Source organism: Vespa mandarinia, chromosome 11, assembly GCF_050613455.1.
Source record: "Vespa mandarinia isolate Hongniang chromosome 11, ASM5061345v1, whole genome shotgun sequence".
NCBI lineage: Eukaryota > Metazoa > Arthropoda > Insecta > Hymenoptera > Vespidae > Vespa > Vespa mandarinia.
The window spans coordinates 6167501-6189350 of record NC_140820.1 but is presented as its reverse complement, the minus strand read 5'-3'; the positions used below and the strand labels follow the sequence as shown (position 1 = coordinate 6189350).

At 24.7% G+C, this 21850-nt stretch overlaps 2 protein-coding genes and 1 pseudogene across 6 annotated transcripts; all 3 read left to right on the top strand.

The window, feature by feature from the left end:
* The first annotated feature begins 444 nt into the window (after positions 1–444).
* LOC118441414 (facilitated trehalose transporter Tret1-like) lies at positions 445–6477 on the top strand. 3 transcript variants are annotated; one of them, XM_085660113.1, is made up of 3 exons: positions 445–599; positions 4211–5240; positions 5322–6477. In XM_085660113.1, the coding sequence occupies exons 2-3, from the start codon at positions 4253–4255 to the stop codon at positions 5663–5665; spliced, it is 1332 nt and encodes a 443-aa protein (XP_085516239.1). In that variant the 5' UTR covers positions 445–599; positions 4211–4252; the 3' UTR covers positions 5666–6477. The 3 variants fall into 3 exon arrangements, with proteins under 3 accessions (XP_085516239.1, XP_035721658.1, XP_035721657.1); XM_035865765.2 differs by having other exon boundaries at positions 446–599; positions 4211–6475; XM_035865764.2 differs by lacking the exon at positions 445–599 and adding an exon at positions 612–812 and having other exon boundaries at positions 4211–6476.
* Positions 6478–8658: 2181 nt separating this feature from the next.
* Positions 8659–14184, top strand: LOC118441416 (facilitated trehalose transporter Tret1 pseudogene; annotated as a pseudogene). Its single transcript, XR_014982699.1, has 2 exons — positions 8659–9005; positions 12238–14184. The product of XR_014982699.1 is annotated as a facilitated trehalose transporter Tret1 pseudogene (transcript).
* Positions 14185–15719: 1535 nt separating this feature from the next.
* Positions 15720–21083, top strand: LOC118441335 (facilitated trehalose transporter Tret1-like). Of its 2 annotated transcripts, XM_085660104.1 has the most exons (3): positions 15720–15952; positions 19439–19961; positions 20103–21083. In XM_085660104.1, exons 2-3 carry the CDS (start codon positions 19481–19483, stop codon positions 20894–20896), a joined length of 1275 nt encoding a protein of 424 aa, XP_085516230.1. In that variant the 5' UTR covers positions 15720–15952; positions 19439–19480; the 3' UTR covers positions 20897–21083. The 2 variants fall into 2 exon arrangements, with proteins under 2 accessions (XP_085516230.1, XP_035721465.1); XM_035865572.2 differs by having other exon boundaries at positions 19439–21082.
* Positions 21084–21850: the final 767 nt, after the last annotated feature.

The following is a 21850-nucleotide window of genomic DNA, read 5'->3' as shown; positions in this document are numbered from 1 at the left end:
CATTATTTAACGATATGACCTTGAAATGTCAAAATGATAGATCTTTGTAATGAGGCAGCCAAATGTATCGATAAAAATTGAAAAAAATAGAACAGATTTTTTATCATTTCTTTTCATATCCAATAATAATTTGATTTAATAGATAATATGTATGTATATATCTACCTATATATACATATTTATATGTATGTACATAAACTGAATTAATCATGTATATAGATTTAACCTTATAATATGTATTGATTCAATATACAATTATATATAATATTATAAATAATAGGATAAATCAATTTTCAATATAATATTTTGACAAATAATAAAATTATATATAATATTAAATAATAGTATCATTTGATCGATCAATACTTGTATATATCATGTATACATCATTCGATACGATTTTAATTATATTATTATTTTTCTTACAGAAAAAAATGAACAAAGAAACTCGTAGAGAAGTGGAACGATTAAAAAGGTATAAATACACGAGTTGATAAGAGGAAACCAGTAAGAAGAAAAGAGATAAGGATTTTGGTATAACAGGAAGAGAGAGAAAGAGACACGCACAGAGAGGAAAAGAGGGAGATAGAATAATAAAGGTTAGTGAACTAAATCCCAAAATGTCATCTTACGTAATGGAATGAAACGGAAGGATTGGCAACGATTTATAATTCGAAAAGTTTATTATAAGTTAAAGTAAATACTTGTTAGTTCTTCCTATTATTAAATATTTTGTTGTGATATTACGTTAAGTGCACGTAACCGTTCAACATGCCATTTAGGGATACAAAAACCTTCTCGGCTGTCATACAGTATGTGTATTTTTTTATTTATTAATATTTTTCTTTCATCTTTTAACATATTTTTTCTTTTTTCTTTTTCATTTTTCTTTCACTAAACATCGTTTCTGTTCTCCTTTTATTATTTTTCTTTTCTTTTTCTATTATATTTCTTAGCGAATCCTTTCATATCTTCCCTTAGAATCGACGACAAAATATATTTCGTTTATATACTTTTAAGTTTCATATATATATTTTTACTCAGAATTATATTAATCATTAAAACATACAATTACGTATGGACGGAATCGTATACATTTCTTAATAAATTAAATAGTATATAAATATTAGTATGAAAAAAAAATTTAATTCAACATAATTAACACTTTAATGATTTCCAAAAATAATTTTAAAGTATACCGAAAATTTATGATAACATAAATATTAATTATATCCTTATTGATATTTAATATAAATTACCATGACACATTAAATTCCAAAAATGATTTATTCGAAATTTCAGATGAAAAATCTTTGTTTAGAACAGACTTAATATTCAATGTTTAATTTAAACAAAAACATGAAAAATTTAAATAGGCCTAATTCCGTTCGATTGTTAAAAAAAGTACATTTTCCAAAATAACGTTGGACAAAATTCCTCTTTGCCGATTCCTCTTTTTCATTCGTCATTCACTATTCCTCATTCTTTCTTACCGATCAGACGATCCTTCGCTTCTCTAGTTTCTAGTATTTTTCTTAAATGATCCGTTTATTTGTCAAATTGATTAATTCCACAAAACAAAAAGCCAAAAAAATTAATTAAATTATTGCCAACAATTCGCGTTATTTATTATTCAACGATCATAAAAATTTTGATCATACAGAAAATTGAAAAAAAAAGAAAAAGGAATTCTAAAATTCGAATTAATCATTTTCGCCTGTGAATTGCTCAAATAGCGTAACAGGCACGTTCTTTATATTATATTTAATTTAATAATAGAAATAATATATTAAAATAGCATGAAGTACAAAAAGATAGAATTGAAATGCCCTAGTAACATGAGAATTATATTTTTAATAAGATATATGCGCCATAAGATCAGTAAAAAATAAATCTTAGAATCGATTCGTTATCAGAGTAATAATAACCAGGATTCTTTTCAACCTTGTTATCGTTATCTAAAAATATCGTTGTTTACATTTTTCTTAATTCTTCATTACTTTCTCTCTCTCTCCCACTCTCTCTCTTTCTCTCTCTCTTTCTCTCTCTCTCTCTTTATCTTTCTCTGTCTCTCTCCATATCTTTCTCTTTCTCTCTATCTAACTACCCATTTATCTGTATCTCTCTTCTCTCTCACTCTCCCTCTCTCTCTCTCTCTCCCTCTTTCTCTCTCTCTCTCTCACTTTAATCTTAGACAAACTGTAAATGATATAATTTTGATGTTGTTATATAAAATAGAATTACGATCGACAGTCTCTGCAAAAATGGAGAAAAGAGTAAATCGAATTTAAAAATTGATTAAAAAAAAACTCTAATCAGACTAGATCGATTAGATCAATGAAGCTATGATTGAATCGCGTGAAATCAAACAAGAAAATTGCACATTCGTATCATTATTTCTTCGACAAAATGCATATTTTTATTTCCTCCTCTTTCTACCATTCATTCTTATTAATTCTCTTATAATTCATTTTTCTTATTTCTTAACAATCCTCTCTGAACTAATTTCTTTTTATATCTTAAAATAATAATATAATTATACAAATAATTTCACTAATATTTAGTATAACTTGTGCAAGTATAAGTATATTACAATAAATGTTATTGTTCCATTCTTTATATGCGAAAATAGAATTTGTTTATATTCACTATAATTCAATTATATTTTGGTATCTAAAAAAGTGATGTATTAATAATTAGAGTATTATTTATTTTAATATAATTTTACTATAATAATTCGTAATAGAGTTTAATTATGTATGTCAAGATAAAATTTTTTTATAATGCTCTATAATCCAATTTCCTTTCGTGTCCGGTGATAAAAAAATCGATAAAATAAATGATTTAATAATTATATCTGTAAATTATGATAGTATTACTTTATTATAATAATTCATAATAGTTTCATTTTCAATATCTACACAGACTGCTGTTTAAATCCTATATAATCAAATGTTTATTATTTACTAAAAAAGAAATTATATAAGTTAATAATTATATTTTGAAATAAATAATTTGATAATTGTACAGTATAACTTATACAAGTATAATAATATTATTATAATTCGTAATAGTATTATTATTAATATTCACAAAGGACTTTATTTGAATTCTTTATAGTTCAATTGGTTTCATATCTAAAAAAGAAAAAATCATTATATAATTCGAGATTTCTATAATATAAAGTATAATTTATATTCAACAAAAAAATCAATTTTCGAATATGAATTGTCAGATAATGTTAATTTCCTAAAATGAAATAATGTAAATAAAAAAATACATAATATCAACATTATATGGTATTATAAAAAAGTAACATTATTACTTGTACTAATTTCTTTGATTAAGTAATATATTCATTTTCTTTTCTCTACATTTTTTTCAACTTCGACACTCGCACATTTCTTTTCGTTCATTTCAAAATGATAGATTAAATAAAGATATAAATCTAAAAACAGTAATATTATTTTATACTATTCATTATTTAATGGACACAATAAAGTTATTACATATAAAATGTTAAAAAAAAAAAGAAAAGAAAAAAGAAATATGTATTATAATTTATATAAAAAAAGAAACAGAAAATATCTAAAAATAAATTATATTAACATTTTTTAATAAATTTTTATTAAATTATATATCAATTTTAACATGTTTATTTTGTTTTACTATCGACGAAAAATGTCCGAGTACATGTTTAGGAAAATACACTAAAAACAACATTTTTTAAATTGTTATTTAACTGTTAGTCTTTTAGAAAATAGTTCTATTTCCATAAGAAGTTATCGGTCCATTATTTTATCTTACGATGTTATAAATAAATGTTAATCTATCAATTAAAAATGGTACGTTCTTTTTATTTTCAATATTGATATTATTCTCCAATCAGTATGAATAATACCTAACAATAATGTAGGAGCGTGATGTTAAAATCGAGGTGGGTTTATTGTAACAATACAGAATATTAAATTATTTTATAAGTATTCAAATGAAAAATTACTCGTACGATCGAACATAATTGTTCATTTTATTATTTATTATATTATAATTTCGCTTTTGAAGAAAGAATCTACTAATATTTTTTTGTTTTGGCAATATCATGCAATCAAAATTTTAAATACTTCATTTTTCTCTTCTCCTCTGTAATTTATGTTTAAAACTTATTAATACATGCTGCTATTTAGTAACAAAATATTTTCTTTAATTTTAGATAAACGAAAAAGCACCATTACTAAAAGATATTCGAAGAAATATGGCAGAAAAAATTGTTGGATTTTCTCAAGAAATCCTTGTCTCTCAAACTGAGCAAACAATCAAAGCAAAAAGGTTTCTACAATACATTGCAAGTTTAGCAGCCTCCATAGGTGCAATAGCAGCAGGAATGTCAGTATCATGGACTTCTCAAGCTGGTACAGATGGTGTCAATATAGCAACCATATATAAAATCACCATTACCTCAGAAGAATATTCATGGATTGGATCACTCGCAGCACTTGGATCTGCAGTAGTGTGTGTACCTATTGGTACTCTTGCAGATATAATAGGCAGAAAATATTCTATGCTAATGCTTGTAATTCCTTTTACAATTGGCTGGCTTTGTATTATCTTTGCAAAGTCTGTCGCTTTTTTTTATGTTGGAAGGTTCTTAACAGGTTTTAGCGGCGGAGCATTTTGTGTAACAGGTCCTATGTATACCTCAGAAATAGGTGAAAGTGAAATTCGTGGAAGATTAGGTACATTTTATCAGTTATTTCTCACTATAGGTATTCTACTAGTATCCATCTTAAATATTGGCGTAAATATGTACCAGTTATCCATTATATCTGGGTTTATACCAATAATCTTTGGTATAGCATTTTTTTTCATGCCAGAAAGTCCTGTATACTATTTAATTAAAGGAAATGAAGATACCGCTAGGAAAATTTATATTAAACTTAGAGGTTCTCAATATGATGTAGAACAAGAATTAAGTATGCAGAAAAAAATGATAGAAGAGGCTAATAAAAACAAGGTATCTTTTCTAACTTTATTGAAATCTAAAGCTTGCAAAAAAGCCATATTAATATCGTATGGACTTATGGGATTTCAACAATTGAGTGGAGTAAATGCTGTTTCATTTTACGTTGGTTTTATATTTGACAAAGCAGGAGGATTTGTTGGACCTAAAGAAGCTGCTATTGTCATAGGAGTAATTGGAATAACTATGGTATTTATTAGCACATTAACAGTCGATCGTCTAGGTAGAAAAATATTGCTTATAATATCTAGTACTTTTATGGCTTTATCTAATTTAGCACTTGGTATTTACTTCTATCTCTTAGAAACAACAAGTACAAGTAGTCTAGGCTGGTTACCACTCTTATCTGTTTGTTCTTTCATCGTTTCATTTGCAATTGGATTTGGTCCTCTTCCGTGGATGATGATCTCAGAATTTTTTACGGCTGAAACCAAAGGTATCGCTGGTAGTAGTGCTTGCTTATTGAATTGGATACTGGCATTTATTGTCACTAAAACTTTTGTTAATTTAAATGATATTATTCATATCTATGGTACGTTTTGGTTATTTTCCCTTATTTGCGCTTTAGGTGTTGTTTTCGTTTTATTCTTTGTCCCAGAAACGAAAGGAAAAACGTTAGAACAAATTCAACGCGAATTAAGCGCATAGTTAGGCATTTAAAAAAATTTGTTATATACAAATTACATTGTAATATAAAAGGTTATACAAATTGCAAATCTGATCTTTTTGTAAAATAACTATAATACGTCTTAGACAAATAAATTTCTGTATGCAAAGATATGCAAAGGGTTATAAGTCAAATTTTGGTTAAAACAGAATAAATACGCTAATATATTCTAGATTATCATTTTTTGCTTAAGATTCTAATAGTGCAAATCAATTTCACTTTTTCCCCATACTTTTATCTGAAATTCTAATATTATATGAAAAACCAAAAAAAATAGATCAAAATATACATTTTTAATATATAAGTCATTTTCCAAAAAAGAAAACAAAATTAAAAAAACAATATCTTTAAATTGATTATGATGTTTATTTTGTAAGTCTAAAATCTGATCTTTCATAACACTTTAAGTATTATAAGTGCTTGTTTGCAAAATTAATATTCTTTTTCTCGCCCACAAGAATTATATAATATTATTTATAATAAAACAATATTATTCTCTACCATTTATGGTCGCTTTGAAAAATTATACAATGTATATTGTTATTGTTATAATGAAAATAAGAAACTAAATGAAATTTATTTTAGAATCTTTTTTAAAAATTCCTATTAAAATCCCAGTCATTTAATTATTTTGTATTCAATTAAGAAGCTATCTGGCGGAAAATGTTTGATACCTATACTCGTTTATTTTAATCCAACAAGTATTAAATAATGTTCGAAATTGTATGTACCTATAGAGAGCTATATTATACAATTAATTTGTATATACAAATTAATTCGATCTTTCTTTTATCAACTAATCAATACCATATTTTTAAGTTTATATCAAGATAAAATTATGCACACCGTCTTTAAACCATATGATATTCATAGAAGTAATATTCTTTTCTCCTCTGTTTATTCTAATATTAAATAAATAATATAATATTCATACCAGTAACATTCTTTGTTTTTATTTTTTGTAATATTAAACAAATTATAATGAATAAATGAATTAAATAAATAAATTTTTTCAAACATTCATTAATATGTTCTTTCATGTAACAAATTGCATTTTCATAACTACCCTTTGAATGACAATCAACTTAAAATTTAGAGAGTGTCAACAATTTATCAATCATCAAAACAATATTATTCTTATAAGCAATAGTAAAATGAATAAAGAAATTAGAATATTCACTGTTCAGATTAAACACACTGCATATCGACTTCATAATTAAATTTGCATACATTCCTTCATCTCGATATATGAATATTTGTGAATAAAGCAAGAAATATACATTAAAAAAGAGTAAAAAAGAGTAAAAAAGTGTAAAAAAGAGAAAGTAAAAGAAAGACAGTGAAAATGATAAGATTATCTGACTAAGTAATCAACGAGGAATAAAAGGATGAATACATATGCATGCATGCATCCATATATCATTGATTATACTCTGTGAAGGACCAAATATGCGACAAAAAAAATGTACGTCAATGATCGAATAATTAAAATGATTTTAATCAATAAATCGATAACAAAATATATATTTTCTATGTCAGACAAAATGGTGATCGCTAAAAGTATACACACACACACACACACACACTGCTTTCCTTTTACATATAATAAAAATTTATATCATAAATATTCTCTATAATTAATTTGTTTAAATTCATTGTAGTAGCATTGTTAAACTAATTTGATCTTTACACGTACTTCACAGAACGCAATTTGATAGTTGACGAATGTAAATTTCAAAAGGAATTTCATTCATCTTGATTTAAACGTAGCTTAGAAAACGGTTTATTTACCAGTCAGAGGTACAAACGAGAGAAAATGAAAATTTGCAACGTTCTCTATACATTAGAAGAATATTCTAAAAATATATATGTAGAAATATCACTGTAAGTGATTATTCTTAAGTGATTGGTTCTAACCCGTATCATTATAGAAGAAACATCAAAGTCTATCAATAATATCGATAAAAGTTTGTATTGATATATTTATTTACTATGATAAAAATATCAATCATTTCGTTAGTTGGATTTATTTTCAGATACAAACACTGAATTAACGTATTTATGTATTTCTACTTAATCGATCGAACCGTTAAGATTTATTATTTCGAAACTTTTACCTTTTCCACTTTTTTAAAGACACTTATGACAGTTACTCGAGAATTATATAGGCTAAACTAATATTTGTTATGAAATATAGTACATAATAAAAAATTTATAAAATAAATTGAGAGAAATCAAGGAATATATTATCAAACATTGCCTTGAGATAAACCAAGCACCCTAATACGAAAGACAATTATGAATCGCAAAAAACTTTTTAAACCGTTTTTAATTTATACAAGACACGTTATTTAATCATTATTGATCAATAAAATACTTTATAATTTCTTTTCTCGATTTCAACCTTATTATGCTTTAGTAGAATGTGACTATTGTTAAAAATTTAGTGATTTTAGAATTCGATATTGATTCACAAAAAGGAGTAACATATCGTATATGCATATTTATATGAATCGAATTATTTATGTATATAGATTTGTAGAATTTATAGTATGTATTGAATAAATACATAATTTTATACAATTTTATATATAATAGAATAAATCAATTTTCAATGTGATATTTCCACAAATAATAAAATTATATATAATATTTTATATACAATTATGTCAACATTAAATAATAATTTCATTTGATTAATTAATATACATAAATATCATGAATACATCATTCGATACGATTTCATTGTATTATTATTTTTATTACAAAAAAAAAAAATAACGAATAAACGTGCTTGTAGATAAGAAGTAAAATGATTAAAAAAGTGTAGATGTTCGAGATAATATGGGAAAACCAGTAGGAAGATAAGAGATAAGGATAATGATGTAACAAGGAGAGAGAGAGAGAGGGAGAGAAAGCGAAAAAGAAAAAAATAAAGAGAGTGGAAAAAGTGAGAGAGGATAATAAAGCTCAGTGAACCAAATCTTAAAATGTTATTTTCCGAAAGAGAATGAAACGGACGGATCGGCAACGATTTGTAGTTTGAAAAATTTTGAAGTTAGATACGTGAGAGTAAATACTTGTTTGTTCTATCTGTTATTATCAGTTAAATTATATTTATAATATAAATATATAAATTATATTTATATCAGTGTAATATTACGTTAAATGCTCATAATCTGAAATGCTCGTTCAATGATATAATAAATGTCCGTTCAATAATATATTAAATGACAATATTGGATAAATAATAAATCTACGAATAGGACCATTCAACAAGATGTCGTTTAAAGATACAAAAATATTCTCGGCTGTCATAGAGTATGTATCTATCTTAATTATTGATATTTTTCTTTCTTCTTTTAATATATTTTTTCTTTTTTTTTTTTTTGCTATTTCCTTTCTTTGAACAATGCTTCTATCCATCCTTTATTATTTCTCTTTCTATTTTTCCTCTCTTTTTTCTTAGTAAATCCATAAATATTTTTTTTCGAATTGACGATAGAATTTATTTAGTTTATATTTTATATATACACTCGTACTCAACATTATATTAATCATTAAAACATACAGTTACGTGGGATTGTACAAATTTCTTAATAAATTAAATAGTATATAAATATTAATATGAAAAAATAATGTAATTTAATATAAATAACATCTTAAAGATTTCCAAAAGTAATTTTAAATTGTACTAATAAATTAATTGTAATAGAAATATTATTTATATCCTTATTGATATTTAATATAAATTGCCCTTATATACTAAATTAAAAAAAATATTTATTATAAATTTATTAAAAAGATGAAAAATTTTTGTTCAAAAAAGAATTAATTTTAGAAAAATGTAAATAGTGATTATTCCGTTCGACTGTCAGAAAAAAATTTTCCAATATAACATTCGAAAAATTTTCCCTTTGTCAATTCCTTTTTTTCATTCCTCATTTTGCATTTTTCGCTTACTGATTAGACGATCCTAAAGCTTCTTTGTATTTTTCAATATTTTTCTTAAAGAATGCGTTCATTGGTCTAATCGATTAATACTACAAAACAAAAAGAAAAGAAAATTAATAAAGTTATTATCATCAATTTGTATTATTTGTTATTCAACAAATTTTTAAAAATTTTAATCATTTAGAAAATTCAGGAATTCTAAAATTCGAATTCTTCGTTTTAGCTTGTGAATGGCACAAATAGTGTAACAGCCACGTTCTTTATATTATATTTAATGTAAAAATACAAATAATGTATTAAAATAGCATGAAGTACAAAAAGATAGAATTAAAATGCCCTAATAACATGAGAATTATATTTTTAATAAGATATATGCATCATAAGATCAGTAAAAAATAAATCTTAGAATCGATTCGTTATCAGAATAATAATAACCAGGATTCTTTTCAACAATGTAATCGTTATCTACAAAATTTCGTTGTTTATATTTTTCTTATTCCTTCTTCACTTTTTCTCTCTCACTCTCTCTCTCTCTTTCTCTCTCTCTTTCTCTCTCTCTCTCTCTCTCTAATCTTAGATAAACTCTAAATGATATAATTTTGATGTTGTTATATAAAATAGAATTACGATCGATAGTCTCTACAAAAGTGGAGAAAAGAGTAAATGGAATTACCTTAACAATTGAATAAAAAAGAAACTACAATCAAACTAGGTCGATTAGATCAATGAAGCTATGATTGAATCGCGTGAAATCAAACAAGAAAATTGCACATTCGTATCATTATTTCTTCGACAAAATGCATATTTTTATTTCCTCCTCTTTCTACCATTCATTCTTATTAATTCTCTTATAATTCATTTTTCTTATTTCTTAACAATCCTCTCTGAACTAATTTCTTTTTATATCTTAAAATAATAATATAATTATACAAATAATTTCACTAATATTTAGTATAACTTGTGCAAGTATAAGTATATTACAATAAATGTTATTGTTCCATTCTTTATATGCGAAAATAGAATTTGTTTATATTCACTATAATTCAATTATATTTTGGTATCTAAAAAAGTGATGTATTAATAATTAGAGTATTATTTATTTTAATATAATTTTACTATAATAATTCGTAATAGAGTTTAATTATGTATGTCAAGATAAAATTTTTTTATAATGCTCTATAATCCAATTTCCTTTCGTGTCCGGTGATAAAAAAATCGATAAAATAAATGATTTAATAATTATATCTGTAAATTATGATAGTATTACTTTATTATAATAATTCATAATAGTTTCATTTTCAATATCTACACAGACTGCTGTTTAAATCCTATATAATCAAATGTTTATTATTTACTAAAAAAGAAATTATATAAGTTAATAATTATATTTTGAAATAAATAATTTGATAATTGTACAGTATAACTTATACAAGTATAATAATATTATTATAATTCGTAATAGTATTATTATTAATATTCACAAAGGACTTTATTTGAATTCTTTATAGTTCAATTGGTTTCATATCTAAAAAAGAAAAAATCATTATATAATTCGAGATTTCTATAATATAAAGTATAATTTATATTCAACAAAAAAATCAATTTTCGAATATGAATTGTCAGATAATGTTAATTTCCTAAAATGAAATAATGTAAATAAAAAAATACATAATATCAACATTATATGGTATTATAAAAAAGTAACATTATTACTTGTACTAATTTCTTTGATTAAGTAATATATTCATTTTCTTTTCTCTACATTTTTTTCAACTTCGACACTCGCACATTTCTTTTCGTTCATTTCAAAATGATAGATTAAATAAAGATATAAATCTAAAAACAGTAATATTATTTTATACTATTCATTATTTAATGGACACAATAAAGTTATTACATATAAAATGTTAAAAAAAAAAAAGAAAAGAAAAAAGAAATATGTATTATAATTTATATAAAAAAAGAAACAGAAAATATCTAAAAATAAATTATATTAACATTTTTTAATAAATTTTTATTAAATTATATATCAATTTTAACATGTTTATTTTGTTTTACTATCGACGAAAAATGTCCGAGTACATGTTTAGGAAAATACACTAAAAACAACATTTTTTAAATTGTTATTTAACTGTTAGTCTTTTAGAAAATAGTTCTATTTCCATAAGAAGTTATCGGTCCATTATTTTATCTTACGATGTTATAAATAAATGTTAATCTATCAATTAAAAATGGTACGTTCTTTTTATTTTCAATATTGATATTATTCTCCAATCAGTATGAATAATACCTAACAATAATGTAGGAGCGTGATGTTAAAATCGAGGTGGGTTTATTGTAACAATACAGAATATTAAATTATTTTATAAGTATTCAAATGAAAAATTACTCGTACGATCGAACATAATTGTTCATTTTATTATTTATTATATTATAATTTCGCTTTTGAAGAAAGAATCTACTAATATTTTTTTGTTTTGGCAATATCATGCAATCAAAATTTTAAATACTTCATTTTTCTCTTCTCCTCTGTAATTTATGTTTAAAACTTATTAATACATGCTGCTATTTAGTAACAAAATATTTTCTTTAATTTTAGATAAACGAAAAAGCACCATTACGAAAAAATACTCGAAGAAATATGGCTGAAAAAATTGTTGGATTTTCTCAAGAAACACTTGTCTCTCCAAATGAGCAAAAAATCAAAACAAAAAGGTTTCTACAATACATTGCAAGTTTAGCAGTCTCCATAGGTGCAATAGCATCAGGAATGTCAATATTATGGACCTCACAAGCCGGTACAGATGGTGTCAATATAGCAACCATATATAAAATTGTTGTTACCCCAGAAGAATATTCATGGATTGGATCACTTGCAGCACTTGGTTCTGCAGTAGTGTGTGTACCTATTGGTACTTTTGCAGATATAGTAGGCAGAAAATATTCTATGCTAATGCTTGTAATTCCTTTTACAATTGGTTGGCTTTGTATCATTTTTGCAAAGTCTGTCGCTTTTTTTTATGTTGGAAGGTTCTTAACAGGTTTTAGCGGCGGAGCATTTTGTGTAACAGGTCCTATGTATACCTCAGAAATTGGTGAAAGTGAAATTCGTGGAAGATTAGGTACATTTTATCATTTATTTCAAAGTCTGGGTGTTTTACTGACATCTGTATTAGATTTATTTGACGTAAATATCTATCAATTATCCATTATATCTGGATTCGTACCAATAATCTTTGGTATAGCATTTTCTTTCATGCCAGAAAGTCCCGTATATTATTTACTTAAAAGAAATGAAGATGCTGCTAGAAAAATTTATATTAAACTTAGAGGTTCTCAATATGATGTAGAACAAGAATTAAATATGCAGAAAAAAATGATAGAAGAGGCTAATAAAAACAAGGTATCTTTTCTATCTTTATTGAAATCTAAAGCTTGTAAAAAAGCCATAATAATATCGTATGGACTTATGGCATTTCAACAATTGAGTGGAGTAAACGCTATTGTAGCATACATTGGTTTTATATTTGAGACATCAGGTAACTTTATTGGACCTAAGGGAGCTGTTGTTATAATATCTTTAATTTCAATATCTATGGTATTTGTAAGCTTATTAACAGTCGATCGTCTAGGTAGAAAGATATTACTTATAATATCTAGTACTATTATGTCCTTATCTAACTTAGCACTTGGTATTTATTTCTATTTCCTGGAAACATCAAGTACAGATGGTCTAGCCTGGTTACCTTTCTTGTCTGTTGGTTCTTATATAGTTTCATTTGCAATTGGATTTGGTCCTCTTCCGTGGATGATGATCTCAGAATTTTTTACGCCTGAAACCAAAGGTATCGCTGGTAGTAGTGCTTGCTTATTGAATTGGATACTGGCATTTGTTGTCACTAAAACTTTTGTTAATTTAAATGATATTATTCATGTCTATGGTACGTTTTGGTTTTTTTCTCTTATTTGTGCTTTAAGTGTTGTTTTTGTTTTATTCTTTGTCCCAGAAACGAAAGGAAAAACGTTAGAACAAATTCAACGCGAATTAACCGCATAGTTAGGCATTTAAAAAAATTTGTAATACATAAATTACATTGTAGTATAAAAGATTATACAAATTGCAAATCTGATCTTTTTGTAAAATAACTATAATACGTCTTAGACAAATAAATTTCTGTATGCAAAGGTATGCAAAGGGTTATAAGTCAAATTTTGGTTAAATCAGAATAAATACGCTAATATATTCTAGATTATCATTTTTTGCTTAAGATTTTAATAGTGCAAATCAATTTCACTTTTTCCCCAGACTTTTATCTGAAATTTTAATATTATATGAAAAACAAAAAAAATTTGATCAAGATATACATTTTTAATATATAAGTCATTTTCCAAAAAAGAAAACAAAATTAAAAAAACAATATTTTTAAATCGATTATGATGTTTATTTTGTAAGTCTAAAATCTGATCTTTCATAGCACTTTAAGTATTATAAGTGCTTGTTTGCAAAATTAATATTCTTTTTCTTGCCCACAAGAATTATATAATATTATTTATAATAAAACAATATTATTCTCTACCATTTATGGTCGCTTTGAAAAATTATACAATGTATATTGTTATTGTTATAATGAAAATAAGAAACTAAATGAAATTTATTTTAGAATTTTTTTTTTTAAATTTCTATTAAAATCCCAGTCATTTAATTATTTTGTATTCAATTAAGAAGCTATCTGGCGGAAAATGTTTGATACCTATACTCGTTTATTTTAATCCAGCAAGTATTAAGTAATGTTCGAAATTGTATGTACCTATAGAGAGCTATATTATACAATTAATTTGTATATACAAATTAATTCGATCTTTCTTTTATCAACTAATCAATACCATATTTTTAAGTTTATATCAAGATAAAATCATGCACACCGTCTTTAAACCATATGATATTCATAGAAGTAACATTCTTTATTTTTAATTTTTGTAATATCAAACAAATTATAATGAATAAATGAATTGAATAAATAAATTTTTTCAAACATTCATTAACATGTTCTAATATGTAACAAATTGCATTTCCATAACTATCCTTCGAATGACAATAAACTTAAAATTTAGAGAGTGTCAACCATTTATCAATCAAATTAATCGATCGTACCGTCGAAATTTATTATTTCGAAACTTTTATCTTTTTCACTGTTTTTATGACATTTATGACATTTATTACTCGAGAATTATATAGGCTAAACTAATATTTGTTATGAAACATAGTACATAATAAAAATTTATAAAATAAATTGAGAGAAATCAAGGAATATATTACCAAACATTGCCTTGAGATAAACTAAGCACCCTAATACGAAAGACAATTATGAATCGCAAAAAACTTTTTAAACCGTTTTTAATTTATACAAGACAAGTTATTTAATCATCATTGATCAATAAAATACTTTATAATTTCTTTTCTCGATTTCAACCTTATTATGCTTTAGTAGAATGTGACTATTGTTAAAAATTTAGTGATTTTAGAATTCGATATTGATTCACAAAAAGGAGTAACATATCGTATATGCATATTTATATGAATCGAATTATTTATGTATATAGATTTGTAGAATTTATAGTATGTATTGAATAAATACATAATTTTATACAATTTTGTATATAATAGAATAAATCAATTTTCAATGTGATATTTCCACAAATAATAAAATTATATATAATATTTTTTATACAATTATGTCAACATTAAATAATAATTTCATTTGATTAATTAATATACATAAATATCATGAATACATCATTCGATACGATTTCATTGTATTATTATTTTTATTACAAAAAAAATAACAAACGAACGTGCTTGTAGATAACAAGTAGAATAATTACAAAAGTGTAGATGTTCGAGAGAATAAGGGAAAACCAGTAGGAAGAAAAGAGATAAGGAGAATGATGTAACAAGGAGAGAGAAAGAGAGAGAGGGAGAGAGAGAGAGAGAGAGAGAGAGAAAGAGAGAGATAGAGAGAAAGAATGCAACTGAAAAAGAGGGAGAGGGAATAATAAAGCCTAGCGAATAAATGCTAAAATATCATTTTATGTAACGGAACGAAAAGGGCGGATAGACAATGATTTATAGTTTGGAAAATTTATTATAAATTAAAAGAAATACTTGTTTGATCTACCTGTTATTATTCATCCCAGTGTGATATTACGTTAAGTGCTTATAACCGTTGAATGAAATATCAAACGATAATACTGGATAAATAATTAAACAACAAGATGTCATTTAGAGATACAAAAACCTTCTCGGCTGTCATACAGTATGTGTATTTTTTTATTTATTAATATTTTTCTTTCATCTTTTAACATATTTTTTCTTTTTTCTTTTTCATTTTTCTTTCACTAAACGTCGTTTCTGTTCTCCTTTTATTATTTTTCTTTTCTTTTTCTATTATATTTCTTAGCGAATCCTTTCATATCTTCCCTTAGAATCGACGACAAAATATATTTCGTTTATATACTTTTAAGTTTCATATATATATTTTTACTCAGAATTATATTAATCATTAAAACATACAATTACGTATGGACGGAATCGTATACATTTCTTAATAAATTAAATAGTATATAAATATTAGTATGAAAAAAAAATTTAATTCAACATAATTAACACTTTAATGATTTCCAAAAGTAATTTTAAAGTATACCGAAAATTTATGATAACATAAATATTAATTATATCCTTATTGATATTTAATATAAATTACCATGACACATTAAATTTCAAAAATGATTTATTCGAAATTCCAGATGAAAAATCTTTGTTTAGAACAGACTTAATATTCAATGTTTAATTTAAACAAAAACATGAAAAATTTAAATAGGCCTAATTCCGTTCGATTGTTAAAAAAAGTACATTTTCCAAAATAACGTTGGACAAAATTCCTCTTTGCCGATTCCTCCTTTTCATTCGTCATTCCCTATTCCTCATTCTTTCTTACCGATCAGACGATCCTTCGCTTCTCTAATTTCCAGTATTTTTCTTAAATGATCCGTTTATTTGTCAAATTGACTAATTCCATAAAACAAAAAGCCAAAAAAATTAATTAAATTATTGCCAACAATTCGCGTTATTTATTATTCAACGATCATAAAAATTTTGATCATACAGAAAATTGAAAAAAAAAGAAAAAGGAATTCTAAAATTCGAATTAATCATTTTCGCCTGTGAATTGCTCAAATAGCGTAACAGGCACGTTCTTTATATTATATTTAATTTAATAATAGAAATAATATATTAAAATAGCATGAAGTACAAAAAGATAGAATTAAAATGCCCTAGTAACATGAGAATTATATTTTTAATAAGATATATGCGCCATAAGATCAGTAAAAAATAAATCTTAGAATCGATTCGTTATCAGAGTAATAATAACCAGGATTCTTTTCAACCTTGTTATCGTTATCTTGAAATATTGTTATATTTTTCTGATTCCTTTATTACTTCCTCTCTCTCTCTCTCTCTCTCTCTCTCTCTCTTTCTCTCTCTTTGTCACTCTTTGTCTCTCCCTCTCTTTCTTTCTCTCTCTCTGTCTTTCTCTCTCTTTGTCTCTCCCTCTCTTTCTTTCTCTATATATATATATATATATATATATATATATATATATATATATATCTCTCTTTGTCTCTCCCTCTCTTTCTTTCTCTCTCTCTCTCTCTCTCTCTCTCTCTCTCTCTCTCTCTCTCTCTCTCTCTCTCTCTTTCTCTCTTTCTCTCTCTCTAATCTTAGATAAACGCTAAATGATATAATTCTGATTGTTATATAAAATAGAATTACGATCGACAGTCTCTACAAAAATGGAGAAAAGAGTAAATCGAATTTAAAAATTGATTAAAAAAAAGCTCTAATCAGACTAGATCGATTAGATCAATGAAGCTATGATCGAATCAAGTGAAATCAAACAAGAAAATTGCAGATTCGTATCATTATTTCTTCGACAAAATGCATATTTTTATTTCCTCCTCTTTCTACCATTCATTCTTATTAATTCTCTTATAATTAATTTTTCTTATTTCTTAACAATCCTCTCTAAACTAATTTCCTTTTATATCTTAAAATAATAATATAATTATACAAATAATTTCACTAATATTTAGTATAACTTGTACAAGTATAAGTATATTACAATAAATGTTATTGTTCCATTCTTTATATGCGAAAATAGAATTTGTTTATACTCACTATAATTCAATTATATTTTGGTATCTAAAAAAGTGATGTATTTATAATTAGAGTATTATTTATTTTAATATAACTTTACTATAATAATTCGTAATAGAGTTTAATTATGTATGTCTAGATAAAATTTTTTTATAATGCTCTATAATCCAATTTCCTTTCGTGTCCGGTGATAAAAAAATCGATAAAATAAATAATTTAATAATTATATATGTAAATTATGATAGTATTACTTTATTATAATAATTCATAATAGTTTCATTTTCAATATCTACACAGACTGCTGTTTAAATCCTATATAATCAAATGTTTATTATTTACTAAAAAAGAAATTATATAAGTTAATAATTATATTTTGAAATAAATAATTTGATAATTGTACAGTATAACTTATACAAGTATAATAATATTATTATAATTCGTAATAGTATTATTATTAATATTCACAAAGGATTTTATTTGAATTCTTTATAGTTCAATTGGTTTCATATCTAAAAAAGAAAAAATCATTATATAATACGAGGTTTATATAATATAAAGAATAATTTATATTCAATAAACAAATCAATTTTCGAATATGAATTGTCAGATAATGTTAATTTCCTAAAATGAAATAATGTAAATAAAAAAATACATAATATCAACGTTATATGGTATTATAAAAAAGTAACATTATTACTTGTACTAATTTCTTTGATTAAGTAATATATTCATTTTCTTTTCTCTACATTTTTTTCAACTTCGACACTCGCACATTTCTTTTCGTTCATTTCAAAATGATAGGTTAAATAAAGATATAAATCCAAAAACAGTAATACTATTTTATACTATTCATTATTTAATGGACACAATAAAGTTATTACATATAAAATGTTAAAAAAAAAAAAAAGAAAAGAAAAAAGAAATATGTATTATAATTTATATAAAAAAAGAAACAGAAAATATCTAAAAATAAATTATATTAGCATTTTTTAATAAATTTTTATTAAATGATATATCAATTTTAACATGTTTATTTTGTTTTACTATTGACGAAAAATGTCGGAGTACATGTTTAGGAAAATACACTAAAAACAACATTTTTTAAATTGTTATTTAACTGTTAGTCTTCTAGAAAATAGTTCTATTTCCATAAGAAGTTATCGGTCCATTATTTTATCTTACGATGTTATAAATAAATGTTAATCTATCAATTAAAAATGGTACGTTCTTTTTATTTTCAATATTGATATTATTCTCCAATCGGTATAAATAATACCTAACATAAATGTAGAAGCGTGATGTTAAAATCGAGTTGGGTTTATTGTAACAATACAGAATATTAAATTATTTTATAAGTATTCAAATGAAAAATTACTCGTACGATCGAACATAATTGTTCATTTTATTATTTATTATATTATAATTTCGCTTTCGAGGAAAGAATCTACTAATATTTTTTTGTTACGGCAATATCGTGTAATCGAAATTTTAAATACTTCATTTTTCTCTTCTTCTCTGTAATTTATGTTTAAAACTTATTAATACATGCTGCTATTTAGTAACAAAATATTTTCTTTAATTTTAGATAAACGAAAGTACACAATTTATAAAAAATATTCAAAGCAATATGATAGAAAAAATTGTTGGTTTTTCACAAGATACCCTTGTCTATCAAAGTGGGCAAACAATCAAACCAAAAAGATTCCTACAATACATTGCAAGTTTAGCAGTCTCCATAGGTGCTATAGCATCAGGAGTGACAATATCATGGACCTCACAAGCTGGTACAGATGGTGTCAATATAGCAACCATATATAAAATTGCTGTTACCCCAGAAGAATATTCATGGATTGGATCACTCGCAGCACTTGGATCTGCAGTAGTGTGTGTACCTATTGGTACTCTTGCAGATATAATAGGCAGAAAATATTCTATGCTAATGCTTGTAATTCCTTTTACAATTGGCTGGCTTTGTATTATCTTTGCAAAGTCTGTCACTTTTTTTTATATCGGAAGATTTTTAACAGGTTTTAGTGGTGGAGCCTTTAGTGTGACTGGTCCTATGTATACCTCAGAAATTGGTGAAAGTGAAATTCGTGGAAGATTAGGTACATTTTATCATTTATTTAAAACTATGGGTATTTTAATGGTAGCCGTTCTATATTTAATTGACATAAATATGTATCAATTATCCATTATATCTGGGTTCATACCAATAATCTTTGGTATTGCATTTTCCTTTATGCCAGAAAGTCCCGTATATTATTTACTTAAAGGAAATGAAGATGCTGCTAGAAAAATTTATATTAAACTTAGAGGTTCTCAATATGATGTAGAACAAGAATTAAATATGCAGAAAAAAATGATAGAAGAGGCTAATAAAAACAAGGTATCTTTTCTATCTTTATTGAAATCTAAAGCTTGTAAAAAAGCCATAATAATATCGTATGGACTTATGACATTTCAACAATTGAGTGGAGTAAATGTTGTTGCATTTTACATAGGTTTTATATTTGACAAAGCAGGAGGTTTTGTTGAACCTAAAGTAGCTACTATTATCCTAGGAGTAATTGGAATAGCTATGGTATTTATAAGCATATTAACAGTCGATCGTCTTGGTAGAAAAATATTACTTACAATATCTTGTCTTATTATGTCTTTATCTAACTTGGCACTTGGTATTTACTTCTATCTCTTGGAAACAACAAGTACAAATAGTCTAGGCTGGTTACCTTTCTTGTCTGTTTGTTCTTTTATAATTTCATTTGCAATTGGGTTTGGTCCTCTTCCGTGGATGATGATCTCAGAACTTTTTACGCCTGAAACCAAAAGTGTCGTTGGTAGTAGTGCTTGCTTTTTGAATTGGACACTGGCATTTATAGTCACTAAAACTTTTGTTAATTTAAATGATATTATTTATATCTATGGTACGTTTTGGTTATTTTCTCTTATTTGTGCTTTAGGTGTCGTTTTTGTTTTATTCATTGTTCCAGAAACGAGAGGAAAAACGTTAGAACAAATTCAACGCGAATTAAGCGCATAGTTAGGCATTTAAAAAAATTTGTAATATATAAATTATATTGTAACATAAGAGATTATACATATGGCATTTTTGTAAATTGACTCTAATATATTGCAGACAAATATATTTCTGATGAGTATGCAAAAGATTATAAGTCAAATTTTAAATAAAACAGAATAAATACGCTAATATATTCTAAATTGCTATTTTTACTTATGATTCTAATAATACAAGTCGTTTATTTCCCGTTCTTTTACCTGAAATCCTCTTAGTATATGACAAACGAAAAACATTTTTGTAAAGATAATGTCATTTTCAAAAAAAAAAAAAGAAAAAAAAAAGAGGAAAAAAATGTTTTTAAAATCGATTATGATGTTTATTTTATAAGTCTAAAATCTAATTTTTCATAGCACTTTAAATATTATAAGTGCTTCTTTGCTAAACTAATATTCTTTTTCTCGCCCACCAGAAATAAACAATATTATTTATAATAAAACAAAACTATTCTCTATCATTTATGATCGCTTTACAAAATTATACAACGTATATTGCTATTGTTATAATGATAATAATAAGCTAAATGAAATTTAGATTAGAACTTTTTTCGAAAATGTCTATTAAAATTCCCGCCATTAAATTATTTATAATCAATTAATATGCTATCTTGCGGAAAATCTTTGATACCTGTATTCGTGTATTTTGCTCCGTCGATCATTATGTAGTGTTCGATATTGTATATATCTATAGAGACATACAAATTAATTCTATCTTTCTTTTACTAGATGGCGGAACGATCAATTTTATCGAATATTTCGAAAAATTTTTCTTTAGTTTATATCAAGATACAATTGTACTCACCATCTTTAAATCTATGTGATAGTTATAGGAGTAATATCTTTTTTTTTATAATTCCCGCCATTAAATTATTTATAATCAATTAATATGCTATCTTGCGGAAAATCTTTGATACCTGTA

Excerpts from the sequence above, each read along its gene's own strand:
- LOC118441414 (XM_035865764.2), top strand. The coding sequence starts at position 4,253 with ATGGCAGAAAAAATTGTTGGATTTTCTCAAGAAATCCTTGTCTCTCAA.
- LOC118441335 (XM_035865572.2), top strand. The coding sequence starts at position 19,481 with ATGATAGAAAAAATTGTTGGTTTTTCACAAGATACCCTTGTCTATCAA.